Below are 17948 nucleotides of genomic sequence, written 5' to 3'. Positions count from 1 at the left end.
AGGCCAGGGGAGGGAGAAGCAGGCTTGGCGTTGGAGCTTGCTTTTGCTATGCCACACAACTAGCCAACAAGAAAAGCCAGCCAGCTACAGACGTGCTGAGCAGGGTAGATCAGAGCACCCATCAGGTGTTTTCCAATACCTATTGTTAAAGCTGGAGGGGGGATTGTGACACCCCAGAAGTAGGACCAAGTCCCCACCACGGCCTTGAGCTGAAGTCAGGAGGATGAGGCTGACCGTTCCCCTACACTGTGAGCACAAACGCGACCTAGCCCTAAAACCCCAATCCTCCCTCTTTTGAGAAATCAACTATGGTTGTACCTGGGAAGTCGAATGGAATCCGTTCTGGAAGTCCGTTCGGAAACCAAAGCACGGCTTCTGATTGGCTGCAGGAAGTTCCTGCAGCCAATCAGAAGCCATGGAAGCCCCATTCAGGTTCCAAAGAACGTTTGCAAACTAGAACACTCACTTCCAGGTTTGCGGTGTTTGGGATCCAAGGTACGACTGTATTAACTGCATGCTTCAATGAAATACCATTCTTTGATGAATGAACTCTGCATTTTCAAAGAATGGGTAACGACTGACCAATCAAAATTGTTTGCAAAACAGTGGAGTGTGCAATCGGCAGGGAATCACTGAAGTGCTTAGGCAGGGAAGGCAGCTCAGCCTTTTGCATGGTAGACTGAGCACCCTCCCGCTGGGCAGAGAACGGGCGGAGGTTCATAAAATGTAATCATTCTGGTTTCAATTGCCTAGAAGTGTTACACTGTATGTTTTGAACTTGGCTGAAGCGGGGGAAAGATACAAAATCTTCAGAAATTCATATAGAATCAATGCCTTAACCTTAATCAATTATACTTGGATCATAGTCTGGGCAGATTATAAGACTGCATGCTAAGGAAAGAAAGGAGGCTGTTCACAAGAGATTCCGCCGCTGGGGGGGGGGGCCCTGAAAAGCAGATTCTCTCCCTCCCCCACCCGAGTAGAGGAGGTTCTTCCGCTGGCGCCTCCACTTGCCATGTCCTGGTGCAGAGCTCACTTGGAAGGATCCCTCTCGCACATTCCCAGGGGAAGTCAGAGGCCACCAGCTCCCAGAGACCCCTCTGCTCTTCACAACACTTATATACCTTGATTGGGTATTTTAAAATGCTGCAGCTTGGCAGGAATGGGCCATCAATACATGCCAGACGAAGGGCCCCAAAGGCTCAGAGAGGCTGTGCAGGGCAGGCAGCTTGGGATCAGGGCAGGTGCTGACCCCAAATGCAGGCATTTCTCCCCACCCTCTTTGCAGAGGAGCCTGAAGTCCAAAGGAGGTTTCCACAGATGGTGGGCCAGCAGAACAGGCTAAACTCCCCCAGGGCCAAGGGGGAACTTCGCAAGCAATCAGGATGGCTTGAGGAAGCAAGCCAGTGGTGTTAGACTTGTTTATTTAGGGTCAGTGCTGCACAGAACAGACAACATCCCAGAGGCTCACAATCTCAGCCAGCCAACCAGGGGACTGGGGGTGGGTGCCCCGGAGATGCAGCTCACTGGGACCAAGGGGGATACAGGTCAATGTCACTTCACCATGACGTTGTCAGAATAGGGCCGGTGGGGGCGGGGCTAGGAGCTGGAGTGCCACCAGCATCTGGAGAGCTGCTTTAAAGAACAGAACATTCACTACAAGTTCTTCTCATGGGAAAATGCAGTCAAAGGAAACTACACTTTTACTTAAAACATCAAAATTAAACTGCAAACGGGAAGCCAGACAGTGACTCTGATGTGGTAAGGCTTACATGCAATTCCACACAGCCTGGACTTTTGTGGAAAGGTTAAGCTTCTTTCAACGGCCCCCTCCCCATTTTATCTCTCTTAAATGACTACACACACGTCTTTCTTGTAAGGGTACAAACAGCCTAACGTTTTAAGACGGCCCTGGAATGCAATACTATAACTTTCAATGTGTTGTTCAGATGTCACATAGTAAACAAGCCACCTTAAAACAGATCCATAGAGTCATATGGAGCTGGGTCAACACATTGAATTTAGATCAAAATTAGAAAATGAAAAGCCAAAGCAGGATTGTTTCTCTACTCAAGTCTGGAGAGAGGGGACAAGCCAGACCCCCGACTCTTTTCTCCCCTGCTGCCTTCATCCATCTGCCAGGCCTCCAGCACAAAGGCTGGTCTTCCATCCACAACCACTTACAGGTGGCTGCTCTGGCTCCCCACTAGGGCTGCGTGGCAGCACAGTTCACCAGGCCACCCTATCGCTCTGGACAGGAAGAAAGAGGGAGACGGGTGCCAGTGATGCTTCCAGCAAAGCGGACTTCAACTTGGGGAAAGTGTGGCAAGCCCCTGGGGTGCCTCAGCTGACAAGTGGCAGGCAGCTCAATGGAAATTCAGGGTGAAAAAGCCCACGAGACAACACTCCACAGCCAAGCCCACAAGCAGAAGCAGAGAACGTTGCACAGCCCGGCAGGGCTGAAGCACCATTTCCAGGCTCAGAACAGCCCCCACATAACAGCAGGGGAGCTCTGGGAAGCATGGAGGGAATGCAGAGCCCCGTTTCTCCTTCATTTTGCTCCTGGCTGCATTAATGCCGCCTGCCTCTCTCCCTCTTTCTCCCCCTCCAGCAACAAGATACAGACTAGCAAGATTAACAACCAAGAAGAAATATTCTACAAAAAGAAGCCTATTAATCAACCAATCCCTTTTTTTCCCTTCAAAATACCTTGTCAATTGTCAAGTGGTTCAGTGTAAGGGTTCATCTATTCTAGTCGTAAAGTTTGGCACACCAATGCCAAAGCCCTTCTACCAGGCATGTGGCCACTTTAAGTCCCAGAAGGTCCTGCCAAATAGAATAGGAGAAAGCAAAGTGACTGGTTGTTTCAAAACCATAAAGAGGAGCAACACGGATGTGCCAAAGTCACCTGCATTGTACGTCATGTGATCCTGCTGTTTATGCATGAAGCCGTCTTCTCTGTGGCTGCCAGGGACAAGAATAAGCCAGCTCAGCAGAGTTTTCCATCTGCCTGAGAGAAAAGTCTCGCCGGCTCCCTCCACACTTGGCAACACTAAGTGGGAGCCGACCTGCTCCTCAGTTACTTGAGTCACAACTGCAGGTGTGCAGCAATGCAGTGAATACAAAGGTGTGGCTTCAGGATCAGCTACAGTCCTGAGCAGACTTCTTCTAGGCTGTGTGCAATTTTCTCAAGTGGGTCGCTAGGATCAGGTGCTGCAGGAAAGAGAAAAAAAGAAACAGGGCATTTCTCACCAGCTGCAGTTTACATCACAAAAGATTGTGCGTCTGTGGGGCAAGCGTTCACCCTCACAGGAGCAGAGCCCAGACGGTCAGATTCCTGCATGCAACATCTTTCTTCTTCATCTGAACAGGGTGAAACTCCAAATGGTCAACCTGAGTCCATCAAAGTGTGTGCACAACGCCCAAACACATGGATCATCTCCACTAGCTGCAGAAGCCAAGAGTCCTCTTAGCCACCAGTGATTGTTTCCGAAATGAGGAACAGCAATTGCTTGGCCTGCATAAACACCCCTCAACCAGATTTATGGGCAGCTCTGCAAGGGTCCCACCCCCAATGTCCGTCACCCCCAATGTCCGTCACGCGGGCCTTTTAGACCACCCACATGCTTCAACCACCTTCCAGGTCACAAAAGCTGCTCTCCTGGACTGCAGGCCTGGAAGGATACCAGGTGAGCTTCTCTTTACAAGCCTGAAGCCACCTGGGAAAGAAATCCAACTTGGGCAACCAACCTCATGGTCAGGATACTGCATCTGCCACACAGAATCCCAGCAAGAACTGGACCAGCCCCAAGTCTAGCACCATTTTTGAACAGGCTGGCCAAGGAGAAGACTAAGCAGGAAGGCACACGGAGAGGCAGAACTGTACATATATAAACACACACACAACCTACAGCTGTCAAGCAGGTGGCTGAAGAGACAAAAGGGAAGGGAACAGCATCTTCGACTAACAGCAGTGCACCAGGTGACCGGGCAGGGGAGAGATCAGCCACTCACACATCAACCAGTTGTGCCAAAGCAATGCCATTTTTGACTTGGTTCTCAAGGCTAAAATAACCTCAGCAAAGATCTCTGAAGATGAAGAGAAAGACACAGGGATTTGGGACATCATGTGTGCCTTCTCCTCCCTGCCCAGTCCCAATGTTTTTGTAGCCGACTGATGAGGATTTGCGACCCCAAGTGTCTCTCCTGGCCTCCTTCCTGACATCTTAGTCACACAGCAGGTGTACAGCTTTTTAGACAACTGAGCAGGGAGCTCCACACTACACTTACCAGCTTAGCCCGATACTCCCCAAACACTCCCCACACCATTCCTACAGGACTTGGGGGAAAGAGAGGGACAAGGGGAGAAAATGCACCTTTTCCCTATCACTGGAGCCTCATAGAGAGGTAGGAAATCCAATTCTTAAAAATAAAAACCTGGAGGCCTCCAACTCAGACCCCATTTCAGAGGAAAGAGTCTTTTAAAAAGTCATGGTACGCAGTTAGTGGCTTAAACCCCGCAGTGGCTTCAGCCCCACAACCAGCCCTCCATTCAAAGGCAGCAAGTGAGCAAGTGAGAGCAGGCAACTCAACCCAGACTTGCCCCTCTGCTTGGAGAAAAGATGAACAGCTGCCAAAGCGTCTACAGGCCTGCATGTTAGAGGGAAGCCCTTCATTGGGCTCTGCAGTGGTGGGAAGGGCAAAGACAGAGCCCTGGTCATGCAACTGGAGGTCGTGGGGGACCAAGTGGAAGCCACAGGGAGCTGAGCGGAAGGAGCCCAACTCACAAGCACCCCAGGGCCTTGCTGGGGGAGAAGACCAGAAGCCTGGGCAGCCTGAACCTCCTGCACTTAGGCCACCCATTCCAGCATGAAGGAGACAAACACAGAAGGACCCGCCCCAAGACCCAGCTGAAAGGACTGCAACCCCTCCTCAACTGAATCAAGATTCAAGGCCTGCTCTTGTCCAAATACTGTGCTGAAAACAGAGATGAAGTATCCTACAGGGATTTCTAAGTGACTCAGGCTCACAGGAAGTTCAGAAATGCGATGTTTCAGCTTCCTTTGCTCGTGTGAACTGCACAGCTTCACAAGAAAGGTCATCCGCAGAATTACGGCCAGCAGCTAACCAGCACGTCGTCCTCGGGGTTCTGGTGGGAAGATTCATTAGGCCTTGATTTGATTCTCATCTGCTTTATTCTTACTACTCTGAATGCCATGGATAACATATTATTCAACTGTCCCAATCTGTCAGAAAGAAGACAACAGTAAAAAAAACAAACTCACCTCAGTCAGGAAATAGGCACATAACGTGTTTCAGACGGGCAGGCACTGCTTCAGTGCACTTGCAAAAAGATAAAATTATGGGGGGGGGTGCTATGCAATTTGCTTCCAGAGGTTGAAGTGATGGCAGAACCCCCTGCAGGATCCAGTCCAAGGCCTGTCTAGGGCAGAACTCTGTTCTCAAAGGGGCCAACCAGGTGCCCCTAAGGGATGCCTGCAAGCAGGACATGAGTGCAACGCACCAGGGAACACCAGCCGCTGGTTTGGAGAGGCCTGCTGCCTCCGGCAGAGGCGGCAGAAGCACAGCCACAGTGGTCGGTCACTGGGGGACCCTGATCTGTCAAGCTTTTCTCTAATCCTCTTTTAATGCCACCCAAGTTGGCGCCCATCTCTGCCTCCTCTGGGAGGGAATGCCATACCGTGTGAAAGATGTTCTTTAGTCCCAATTTTATACTTCTATCATGTTTCCTGTTGCTTGTCTTTCCTCTGAACTAAAAATATTGTCACCTTTCCTCACTGGTTCGTTGTTTCACCCCCTTGGCCTTATCTCAACTTCTTCCAGCTCTACAATATTCTTTTTGAGGCGACATTCCAAACTGCACCACAAATTTGTGCAACGACATAACAATTTTGGCAGTTTTATTCTTAATCCCTTTCCTAACAATCCCTAGCCCAGGCGTATGCAAACTCCAGCCCTCTAGATGTTTGGGACCACAATTCTCATCATCCCTAGCTAACAGAACCAGTGGTCAGGGATGATGGGAATTGTATTCCAAACATTTGAAGGGCTGGGATTTGCCTATTCCTGCCCTAGCCTTTCTCAGCATCTTCAACAAGGTCCCCACTGGAACCCAAGGTCTCCTTCTTGGTCATTTGCCGCCGATCCCAGGAGCACTGATGCAAACTTTAGATTTCTTGCCCCTGTGTACATCATTTTACACTTACTTATGAGTCACTCCACGCCAAATCACCTGATTTTAATACTCGACCATGCTCTCATGACTCAGATTTTCTTTAAAAAAACAAAAAAATGTGTAGATACCTATGAGATAACCTCAAATTATTTTTTTAAGATTTTTTGGTCCAAAATTGGGCGCAGGAAACATCATGTTTGCTGACTGGGAACAGTTGTGGACCACCGGTATGAAATTTACGGCATGTAATGCCTTAAAGGAAAATATTATGAAAATGATGTATAGGTGGTACATGACTCCAGTCAAGCTTGCAAAAAATTGCCACTTGTCTGATAATAAATGTTGGAAATGTAAAGAAACTGAAGGTACTTTCTATCACCTTTGGTGGACGTGCCCAAAGATTAAGGTTTTCTGGGAAATGATATATAATGAAATGAAAAAGGTACTTAAATGTACTTTCCTTAAGAAACCAGAGGCCTTTCTCTTGGGCATTGTCGGCCAAGTGGTGCCAAAGAAAGACAGAACTTTTTTTATGTATGCTACAACAGCAGCAAGAATACTCATCGCAAAGTATTGGAAGACACAAGATCTACCCACTCTGGAAGAATGGCAGATGAAGGTGATAGACTACATGGGACTGGCTGAAATGACAGGCAGAATCCGAGATCAGGGAAAAGAGACGGCGGAAGAAGATTGGAAAAAATTTAAGATCCATCTTAAGAGACATTGTAAAACTAATGAGTGTTAAAATGTTGCGACTATAGAAGTAAGCGGATTACAGCTGTAAAGATTAGGTTAAAAGAAAAGAAAGGATTACAACTAGATTAAATTAAGGGTGAGGATTTGCTGAACTAAATATTTGAAATTGGAATGCAGAAAGGGGAGGTATGAGGAGGTCGGTAAAGTAAGGTTTAAGAGAATAAGGATTTGAAATTATATTTGTTTGTTTTTGTGTGTGTTTGTTTGTATTTTATAATCTGTGAAAATTCAATAAATATTTAAAAATTAAAAAAAATTGGGCGCAGGAGACCATTCAAAGTGAATCATTATTTAATAACAAAATTGGTCTATAATTCTTCACACTCAATAAATCTGTGCCTTGTTTTGGAATCAAAGTAATATAGGCTTCTTTCCATGTCTTTGGGATCAGTCCTTTTGTCAATATATTGTTCATAACTTCTCTTAACGGGGCTATCAGTTGTTCACCTAATATTTTATAATACTTTACTGTAAATCCGTCTGGTCCAGGTGCCTTCCCAATCTTTCCCTGTTTAATTGCTGTTTGAACTTCCGTAGTTATTAGTGAGTTCAATTGATTTTGCTTTTCCTGCAGGATCTAATAAAAACAAACTACGTCTCAGAGCCCTTGTTCATTTTATTGTGTAAAGCACTTCTGAAATGATATGGTCAAAGCTATTTTGTTTCCCATAAATGTACAGTGGTGCCCCGCAAGACGAATGCCTCGCAAGACGGAAAACCCGCTAGACGAAAGAGTTTTCCGTTTTGGAGGTGCTTCGCAAAACGAATCTCCTATGGCCTTGCTTCACAAGACGAAAATGTCTTGCGAGTTCCTGCTGGTTTTTTCCCCCTCCCCCCCTCTTTCTAAGCCGCTAAGCCGCTTATCAGCTGATCCGATCAGCAGATAAGCTGCTAAAAGCTGCTAATAGCGCTAATAGTGCTAATCCGCTAATCCTTCAATGGGCTTGCTTCGCAAGACGAAAAAAACCGCTAGACGAAGAGAATCACAGAACAGATTATTTTCGTCTTGCGAGGCACCACTGTAGTATGGTCATTGATGCTGTTTTAACCACTGTATGCAATATGACCTTTCTGAATCGGCAAGAAAAAATGTATTTATTTTTGTACTTTAAAAACATCCAACAAGTTTCTTACGAATGAAACCAAAGGATTTAGGCAATAAGTATCAGACTTGAGGGGTTCGCTTCTCCCCCGGCAGTTTCAAGGATCAAAGAAAAAGCAAGAAATTCTTTTTTTGTGGTTTTAATTCAGCAAATACGGAGCCCGGCAAGCAGCTCTATCTAAACACCATTGTGACAATGCTCACTCCGAGCCCCTCCCCCTCCTTCCCCAGCAACAGCCAGTAGGTTTTAAATTGGAGAATACAGATTTGTTAGATCTTGAAGGACATGACAACAGATTTGGATGCCATGCGTACCTGTGGAATTATAAAGGGAAAGTGCATATTCTGTAATCACATAATCAGGAGATCACTTTTAAAAGTATGGGAAAGATATAAAGATTTATTAGAACAAAAGACTCTGTGCTAGTTGTCACCAACGGAAGCAACATCAATTTTTTAAAAAAGCAGAGAAAGATGGCTTACGTATAGAGATCTTTTAATAGAAATAGAAGAGAAATTAAAATTGAAAGATTTTGAAGAGATTCGAGATGTTAATGATTGGTTGCAATATTTTCAAGTAAATGAGGTTTTTAAATAAGATAAAAAGAAATGATTTAGCTTCTTGAAAACGCTGACATTTTGGATTTAGAAGGTTTTAACAATGTATCTGGATGGCATGCATATTTATGGTATGATAAGGTCAAAGCGCATAAAGCATTTAAAAATCATATTGTCAGGAAAGCATTGTTTAATGTTTGGATAAGATATAAGGACTTATTGGAAAATAAAACCCCAAGGTGGCTGTCACCGATTGAAGCGAAAGGTCTGAAAAAACTCAATATGGAGGTCAAATGGCCGAAATATTGGGAAATTTTGGAACAAGATGGAGATAGATTGAAATTGCAGAGTTTTGAAAAACTAAAAAACAAAGTGCGTGATTGGCTTCATTATTATCAGATAATGGAGGCATACAATTTGGACAAAAAAATCGGCTTCCAGGTGGAAAAATCAAAATTGGAAACAGAATTGTTAGAACCCAAAACTAAGACTTTGTCAAAGATGTATAACTTGCTGTTGAAATGGAATATTCAGGATGAAACGGTGAAATCTGCTATGATTAAATGGGCACAAGACATTGGACATAACATAATGATGGCTGACTGGGAACAGTTATGGACCACAGGTATGAAGTTTACGGCATGTAATGCCTTAAGAGAGAATATTATGAAAATGATATACAGGTGGTACATGACCCCAGTCAAGCTTGCAAAAATCTATCATTTGCCCGATAATAAATGTTGGAAATGTAAAGAAACGGAAGGTACATTCTTTCACCTTTGGTGGACGTGCCCAAGGATTAAGGCTTTCTGGGAAATGATATATAATGAACTGAAAAAGGTATTTAAATATACCTTCTTGAAGAAACCAGAGGCCTTCCTCCTGGGCATTGTTGGCCAATTGGTGTTAAAGAAGGATAGAATTTTCTTTATGTATGCTACAGCAGCAGCAAGAATTCTCATCGCAAAGCATTGGAAGACACAAGACCTACCCACCTTGGAAGAATGGCAGATGCAACTAATAGACTATAAGGAGATGGCGGAAATGACTGGCAGAATCCGAGACCAGGGAGAAGAGTCGGTGGAAGAAGATTGGAGGAAATTTAAAATTTATTTGCAGAAACATTGTAAAATTTTTGAATGCTGATGACATTGAAATGAATTGAAGGGGCTCAAGCAACAAGGTAAAAAGTATGAGGGGATTAATAATAGATAAACTAATAGATTATGAATTTGCTGAACCAAATTTAAAAGGGATACAAAAATGGGAGACGTGAGGAAGTCAGGAAAATAAGTCAACTAAAGTGGAGAGATTAAGAAAGAGAGAAAAATTTGTTTTTCTTTTATATGTGTTTTTTTTTTCTTTTGTGCTTAATGTTTGTATTTTTGTATTTTGTATTTTTGTGCTTTTGTATTTTGTATCTGTTTTGCTTTTGCTGTTTGTTTTTCTAAACTTTTCTATCGATAAAACTGAATAAAATATTATAAAAAAAGAAAATAATGTACCGATGGTATTTAACTCCAGTTAAGCTTGCAAAAATGTATAAAACTAGTTCCAATAAATGTTGGAAGTGTAAAGAGAAAGAAACTACGTTTTTTCAAATGTAGTGCAATTGTAATTACGAAATAAAATTTGGTATAAAAATGTCAAGTACATTGAAGTATAAGATCATAAAAATAAGACAAAAATTAAGCAGAAGTAATAAATATTTAAAGAACCAGGGAAGTCATGGGGTGGGGTTTTTTTTTCTTTTTTGTTTATATGACAAATGTTGTATTGTGTTATTTGGTTGAATATTAAATTGTAAAATCCAATCTATCGTCAAATATACATATACATGCGCACGCACACACATACAGCCTCATTACCATATTACATGTATGAGAAACAAACCAGATTTGACCATATCATTGCAGAAGTGTTTTACACAATAAAATGAACAAAGGCTCTGAGACGTATTTTGTTTTTATTAAGTAATCAAAAAACTTAATTTTAAAAATATATCAGATGACATTGTAACATAAGAGGGTACAATTTTAACTATTCTCACGAATGTGTGAGTTATTTCAGGCTCAAAGAGACCTTAAAACTGTACAAAAAAGTGTAAAAAAAATTACTTCAAAATCAATTTATTTTATAACCACAAAACACCCTGATTTTCAAAACATAAAAAGTACATGCTTAGCCCATTCTACAACAAAAGTGTGAAACACATGTTAGTTGTGGTTTGCATGCTATGGCTTATCAAACCCACCAGAAATAAACTGACAAAAATTCACTTTGAATGGTTGGTGACCCTTTTCTGTGGCACTTAATACCATTTTAATACCTTATTTTGAAAGAGACCACAAGTACCTTTATTTTGATACCAAAATAAGCCCAATCGGTTGAAAAATGAGCGAAACAGGTGGTTTTCCCTAAACTGACGCAGAAACTGCATTAGCCTAAATCGCACAAAAATCGAAATTTTCCAAAAAAAATCGACTGCGCCCAATTTTGGACCAAAAAATCTTTAACAATTATTTGACATTATCTCATAGGTATCTACACATTTAAAAAATGAAGAAAATCTAAGCCGTGAGAGCACATGGCACCAGGTGATTTGGCGTGGAATGAACCTTATATTAAACAGCATTTGCCATTTTGCCTGTTTGGAGAGGTCCTTTCAGATGTCTCACAGTAGAAAACAGCTATCATATCACCTGTGTCTTCTCTTCCCTGGGCTCCCTCAACCATTCCACAGCACACCTGGGCTCACTACTCTCTCCTAGAACTCACAGATCCTCCTCTATCGCCTGTCTCTGCCACAGTGCTGTTCTGCATGTGCTTATTCCAGGCATAGGCAAACTCAGCTCTCCAGATGTTTTGGGACTACAACTCCCATGATCCCTAGCTAACAGGACCAGTGGTCAGGGATGATGGGAACTGTAGTCCCAAAACATCTAGAGGGCCGAGTTTGCCTATGCCTGGCTTATTCCTTTCAAATCTCCCTTTGTTATCAATGCCTTTTCCAGCCCAGATGTCAAAGGTGTGTTTCTGCTAAAGGAGATACTTAGAACTAAAGAACTTGGAAACTGACGTTCATATGTGTATCATGGGATACAAGAATATCTGGGTTGCATCTGGGAGGAGAATCTCAAAACCCAACTGTTCAGGCATCACTAACACTGCTACTTCCAAAGTGTCTTTGTGAATGAAGCCACTTGGCCAGCAACAGCAGAAGCCAACTAAAAATAAATAAATCAGTGCCACTAAGCAGCCTCTGAAATCTCCAAGAGAAGCATTCAATTTATTCATGTGAGGATAAAGGAGGATGGGTAAATGAGGCATGCAGAGGGAAGACCAAACCAGCTCAGCAGCAGCTGAATAAGCCATTCTGCATGCAGAACGCTGTGTGAGGAGTGCAAACGCAAACCTCCAGGCCAGCTCAGCTGCTGCCCAATTCTCTCTCTCTCTCTCACACGCAGACACACAGAGTCTGTCTGCTGACAAGGCAGTGCTGGCTGCTTGGGCTCCACCCAGCTGCACAAATCCTAGAAGGGCTTGCCTTCCAGTCACCTGGAAAAGGAGTGGAAAAACAAGAATGGCAACACACTGCCCATTTTTGTCTCTCCACAGTTCCTATTTCTACCTCAAGGAGAACGGCCCCTGCAGGCAAATAGGAACAAGTCCCTCCAATGGAAACAGAGCTGGCTGTTAAGGCTGGGCAATATCTGGTTTTTGAAATCGTGATATAATACCAGTTAAGCATTGCAATATATTAATGTCTGAAATAAGGATGGAGCTATGTAGAGCCATTGGCTGGCTTCATGGATTTTCCCACATTGCGATTTTTGCTAGCACCTGCTCTTGTGATCTGCTGCCCCCTGGCAGGGGAGAGCTGAGCTGGCAGAGTGTAACAGGGGCTGCAGGAATCGAGAGAATCACAGAATCGGGAGAAACCGCAAGGGTCATTTACTGCAACACCCTGCAATGCAGGAATCTTGGCTAAGGCATCTATGACAGACGGCTATCCAACTTCTGCTTGAAAACTTCCAAGGAAGTGTGAGCTGGCTTCATGGTTTTTCCAACATTGTGATTTTTGTATAGTGCGCCAAACGTACTCGCTCACACACAGACTAGGGATAGGCAATGTTATGTCAACAGTTTCATGATATTCAGCATGTCAATTTATAGCGAATCACAATGTGTGTGTATGTGTGTGCGCGCGCACGCACTATGAAAAAAATTGCAACATGTAAAAAATGTGAAGCCAATCATCCCTTCTCTCACGATTTCTTCTGTTCTATCAGTTGTGTCAGTTTTAGACCCCTAAGAAGCAGCACTTTCCAGGACGTTACCCTGTTCACCTCTACATAATTACATCCTTATTTCAGACATCGTGATGTGTTGGTATATCAGGATGTTTACCTGATGAACGTCTCACCAAACAGATATTGCCAGGTCAGAAATCATGAAACCGACAACACAATATAGACTTCAAGCTGATACTGTATATCATTTTGAAGACAATACCAGAGTTGTCAGGCAATGCAAAGCAAACACTTGGCTGGAGATGGCCACGGCTGCCAAACCCCTAGAGCAGCTGCCTGGGGATTTCATCCTGGCACCTCAGAATCGAAAACCTATTCTCAGCCCTGCAAAACGCCCTCCACTCTGTGGCTCAGAGAGCTGACGCTAATGGGGAAGTGCTCTCTGACCGGCACCAACTGTAGGCACTTTGGGAGTAACTGGCTCACCAAGGTCTACTGTGTCCCGCATCTCTTCATCACATTCATCATCTTCATCCTCATCATCGCATTCATCGTTGTCATCTTCTTCATGGGCTGCGTCACCATGCAGCTCCTTCGCAATCAGCTGCCTGGCCAGCTTGATGTTCTTGCCTTCATTGTAGTGGATCTTCCTTTTCATCTCAAACTGCCTCTTCTTCTCTGCACGGAGAACAAACAGATTCAGTAGATCTACTCATCAGCCATTGTTTTTCGATTGTGATACCTCCTGCAACTTCACATTTTACACACTCTGTTAAAGCTGCAGCAGACCTTGCCACCACTGCCTGCTGCCATGAAGACCCTGAACAACAAGAACTGGGGTCCATCAAAAAAAAAATAAAAATCAAAATTTCAACAGGAAGGTTTTTAAAAAATCCTGCAGGGGCATTGCATTTGGCCAGGAAACAATGTACATAAATGTGTTCAACTGGAATTATTTACCACATTGCCTAGGGTGCATTTGCTAAGGGGAGTTACAGCCGACCTCATCCCAAAGGCTATGGGTGGGTAGGGAGGCAGCACAAACAGAACTTGTTTTTGGTCAGTCTAGAACTTCCAAAACATTTTCCCCTCCAAGCTTCTGCAGGGTGCTCAACTAGATTTTTTCCAGGTCCGCAATGGAGCAGAATTTCCACCTAAGCAGCCAAAATCCACCTGCACAAGTGTGTATGCACAGTCTGTGCAAGAACCACACCAATGTCTGTTTTGTTGGGCCTTCGCACTGAGAAATCAGTGGCTTATTTTTCTGGTTAGTAAAGTCAAAGGAAGAAGCAAACAGACCAGCCTAAGCAGCTCCCAATCTCAGCCATTTTACTCTGGAGTCAGGCATAAGGGCAGGTAACTGGGAAGGCTTAAGGGTACCAAAAAAGAGATACCCAGCACAAATGCCAGCTATTCTCAAGAGCAGTTTTCAGAAAGCCGTGGTATGAACACAGAGAACTGCAGCGTGTAGTTGCAGAAAGAGGCAAGAACATGATCCCCAAACTGATCCGTCAAAGAGCAACCATTCTTTCCAACTTGTTCCCTGGCACCTGCAGGTAGCCTTAAAGGAAAAGGCAGCTCATTCACCACCACAGCTCTTTCCCTCCCCTATGATGTTATGCAGTCAAAAGAACTGCTGACTTGGAAAAAGCTCCGTGTCTCACCAAGAGCCTGAAATTTAGAAATTTAGTTGGAAAGTTCAGGGGGAAGGAAAATATCCAAAATCATAACTGTCACCAAGCATCTTTATCATGCCATGGGGAGGTAGAGATCTAAGAAGGACAAACTTTTACCTACAGATAGGTAGCCGTGTTGGTCTGCCATAGTCAAAATAAAAAAATTCCTTCCTGTAGCACCTTAAAGACCAACTAAGTTAGTTCTTGGTATAAGCTTTCGTGTGCATGCACACTTCTTCAGATACGTATCTGAAGAAGTGTGCATGCACACGAAAGCTTATACCAAGAACTAACTTAGTTGGTCTTTAAGGTGCTACAGGAAGGAATTTTTTTATTTAAACTTTTACCTGTTAACCCAACCCAACTCCACTTGTTAGAAGGTCCCAGCCATTACCTTCACTTAAGGGCTCTATTCCAGCTAAGTCATACTCAAAGAGGAGCCCCTCATTACAAAGGGCTTAAGTCAATTAACAACACTGGTTTCAACGGGTCTCCTCCAAGTGTTGACAGTGGAATCCAACCCCCAGGAGTGCCTTCAAATCCAAGCATCTTTCTTTCACAGGTTATAACTATTATGTTAATGGAGTCCAAAGTCAAGAGTCTGTTCCTTGGGCTTCAATCCCACCTCCCAGCCCCACTTGATGGCCACAGGCCATCAAATTACCATCCTCTGCCTCATCTTTCCATCTATAGATAGGGATAAGAACCAAACCACAACATCTGTGCAAATATGAAAAATAAAAACTATCTAGCCCTTTACACATTTCAGCTATTCCACAGGCACCATTTGGCTCTAGCTGGCAAAGCAAGACCTACCACGTTCTTCAGGAGTTAACTCCGACTCATCCTCTTCTTCCTCGCTGCTCTCTTCCTGCTGGGCGAGGATCTTCGGCCCCTTGCCATGCGCTGCAGCTGCTAACCTACACAGATTTATTGGGTTATTTATTTCATCATACTTTTAGCCCACTCTATTTCCCAAGATCACAGGACAGGTTACAGTAGTAACACACCCAAAGAAATAAGCAAGTTCAGGTAAAAATATAATTTTTAAATGTAGCATAAAACCTAACAATCCTCCCTGCACCCAGGAGCACTTACTTTTTTGCCAACACATCTGCAGTGATGCCTTCGTTGCATTCTGTATCGCTGCCTGCATCTTCATCATCTCCTGTCATGCTGCAAAGGTAAGACACAGAGAGGACATCAAGAGAACTTGCTGCTACAGCCTCACTTGAAGAAGCAGCACCAAGCTACCTGCGTGCCAGAAGAGATTCCTTTTAATGCCAGCTCTCCTTATTTCAAGTATTTTTGTGTAAAACAACTCCTGTGCTGAAGATACCAAAGGAATCTACAAAAATCAAGGTGATATCCAACTATGTCATATTCAGAGACCTATTAAATGCTGTAATTGGTCTCTTTAAACAGAGTAGAAGGGCTTTTCCCTTGATATATAATTTTTTTGAGTGATATAGTTCCAAATAATATATAATTGGAGCTTGAGCTGCCCAAAAGCCTATCATACACACAAATGTGCACTAATTAATCAAAAGCAACCCCTGCAACACATAAAGCCTGCCACACCATGAAATCTTTTCACTCTAGGCTGCTGTTTAGCCTATCCAAAGTGCCTTTATCTGGCGAAGAGCACAAAGGCAATCTATCTTTTAATCACCATGACTGGCTTACCTATGGTAGGGAGTGCTTGGCTCATCTATCTTCATTAAGCCGTAGTCTTTGCCCGCTGGATGATAGGTAGCGAGGATGTTCATTTCATCCCACTTCTGGGACTTCTTACTAAAAGAACATGAGAAAGGAAAGAAATGGAATTAGAAGGGAGAGAAACATTAGCACTTCTCTCTTTCAGACACCCTATTCCCTCTCCCTAGAGAGCAGGGCAACTCACCCTTTGGATCTATCCAACCCCACCTTAAAGCCCCTGCTCAGGTACAAAGCTCACTGGGTGGGTCTTGGGCTCTATAACCCCCCAACCCGACAGGGCTGTTGTAAGGACAAGATGAAGCGGGAGAAAGGGCAAAGACCACCTTGAGGTCTTTGGAGAAAAGGTGGGTGATAATCATGCTAGTAAATTATTTATCCCCCGCCCATCTGGAATAAGAACAGATGATCGCTCTGATCCGCCTGTTCCACTTGAAAGGCAGCCCCCAAACCAGGACCCCCCCCCCGCAGCAAGCAAGGGGATCTGACCAGAAGGCTCCCCGTCCCGCCCACGGGGAGTGGGCCTCGGGGGCCCGAAAGGAACCTGACCCAGGGCGGGACGGGGAGCCCTCCCCTCTGCGGCGCCCCGCCTCCCGCCCCGCCCCCCCGGCCTCGCACCCTTGGGCGTCGTCGTCGTAGGCGCCTCCGAGCGGGGCCTTGGCGGCGGGCTTGGCCGGCTTGGCCTTGGCGGTGGAGGCCTCTGCCAGGGCCGCCGCCACCAGCCCGGCGCCGCCGCTGCCGCTGCCTCCGGAGGGGTTCTTGAGGATGCCCTTCACGGGGGGGCGGCCGCTGCTGGACGAGGACTTGGCCTCCATGGCGCCGGGAGGGGGGCTCCCCGCCCGACCACTCGCCCGCCCGCCCGTGGCCTCGCGCTCCCCTCGGCTCTCCGGCTGCTGCTGCTGCTGCTTCTCCTCAGGCGGCGGCGGAGGCGGGACGGGAGGCCGCTCGGAGTCACGGCGCCGCCTCGCTCTGCGCACGCGCAACAGGCAGGCGACGCGCGACGCGGCGTCATAAGCGGGGCGCGGGGGCGGGGCGCCTCCCTTCCCTCCCTTTCGCCTCAGAAGCCGGGCGGCGGGACCAGGCGAGACAAGGCGGCGGCCGCGGCGGCGTTCTGAGCATGCGCCGAGCGCGCGAGAGGCGGGACGTCCGGGAGCCCGGATGTAGAACGCGCCGCTCAACGCAAACTGCCCCTGCGCAACCCAAACGACAACACCCGCTGCCATTGGACGCGACTCGGCCTGGGCCAGCGCCTCAGAACTGGACGCGGCGGGAAGGCAGCTCCCGTCGGCCCCCGCGCCCGCCCCCGCAGGATGACGGGAGTTGTAGTGCAGGCGCGCCAGGAGGGGCCCGGGCAGGGAGGCGAGGAGCCCTTTCCGCGGGGCCTGGAGCCGAGGCGGGCCTGCCCGGAAGGAGGCGGTGAGAGCGGAGGCCCCGGGGGAGGCGCAGCAGGCTCCCCTCGCCCGGAGGCCCCTCAGCGGAGGGCGGGCGTCCCGCCTTCCCATTCACAGAAGGGCTGGAAGGGACCCCCCGAGGGCATCCAGTCCAGCCCCCTGCAGCTCCAGGCAGAAGGCGAATCCTGAATTGTGTCCTCACACCAACCCTGCGAGGTCGGGCAGCCTGGACAGCCCGTGGCCAAGTGGGCCTTCCGACCCCTCTCCCCACCCCAGCACCCTGGGCCTGGTGTGGCT

The 17948-nt window shown here is 46.0% G+C and overlaps 1 protein-coding gene across 3 annotated transcripts; it reads right to left on the bottom strand.

Annotated features, from left to right (window-relative positions):
• Positions 1–2896: 2896 nt before the first annotated feature.
• PPP1R2 (protein phosphatase 1 regulatory inhibitor subunit 2) lies at positions 2897–17125 on the bottom strand. 3 transcript variants are annotated; one of them, XM_082224648.1, is made up of 6 exons: positions 16879–17124; positions 16231–16338; positions 15643–15720; positions 15364–15464; positions 13355–13546; positions 2897–3213 (listed from the first exon to the last, which is right to left on the bottom strand). In XM_082224648.1, the coding sequence occupies exons 1-6, from the start codon at positions 17073–17075 to the stop codon at positions 3146–3148; spliced, it is 744 nt and encodes a 247-aa protein (XP_082080774.1). In that variant the 5' UTR covers positions 17076–17124; the 3' UTR covers positions 2897–3145. The 3 variants fall into 3 exon arrangements, with proteins under 3 accessions (XP_082080774.1, XP_082080773.1, XP_082080775.1); XM_082224647.1 differs by having other exon boundaries at positions 15361–15464; positions 16879–17119; XM_082224649.1 differs by lacking the exon at positions 2897–3213 and adding an exon at positions 5177–5246 and having other exon boundaries at positions 15361–15464; positions 16879–17125.
• Between the last annotated feature and the right edge of the window lie 823 nt (positions 17126–17948).

The sequence above is a fragment of the Podarcis vaucheri genome (assembly GCF_965113315.1).
Source record: "Podarcis vaucheri genome assembly, chromosome: 5".
Classification (NCBI taxonomy): Eukaryota; Metazoa; Chordata; class Lepidosauria; order Squamata; family Lacertidae; genus Podarcis; species Podarcis vaucheri.
Note: the sequence above shows the minus strand (reverse complement) of the source record. Positions and strands in the feature narration are given on the sequence as shown.

Excerpts from the sequence above, each read along its gene's own strand:
- PPP1R2 (XM_082224647.1), bottom strand. The coding sequence starts at position 17,075 with ATGGAGGCCAAGTCCTCGTCCAGCAGCGGCCGCCCCCCCGTGAAGGGC. Across the intron at positions 15,721-16,230 it reads CCAAGCACTCCCTACCATAG|CATGACAGGAGATGATGAAG; the intron begins GTAAGCCAGTCA and ends TTACCTTTGCAG. Across the intron at positions 13,547-15,360 it reads GTTAACTCCTGAAGAACGTG|AGAAGAAGAGGCAGTTTGAG; the intron begins GTAGGTCTTGCT and ends TTCTCCGTGCAG.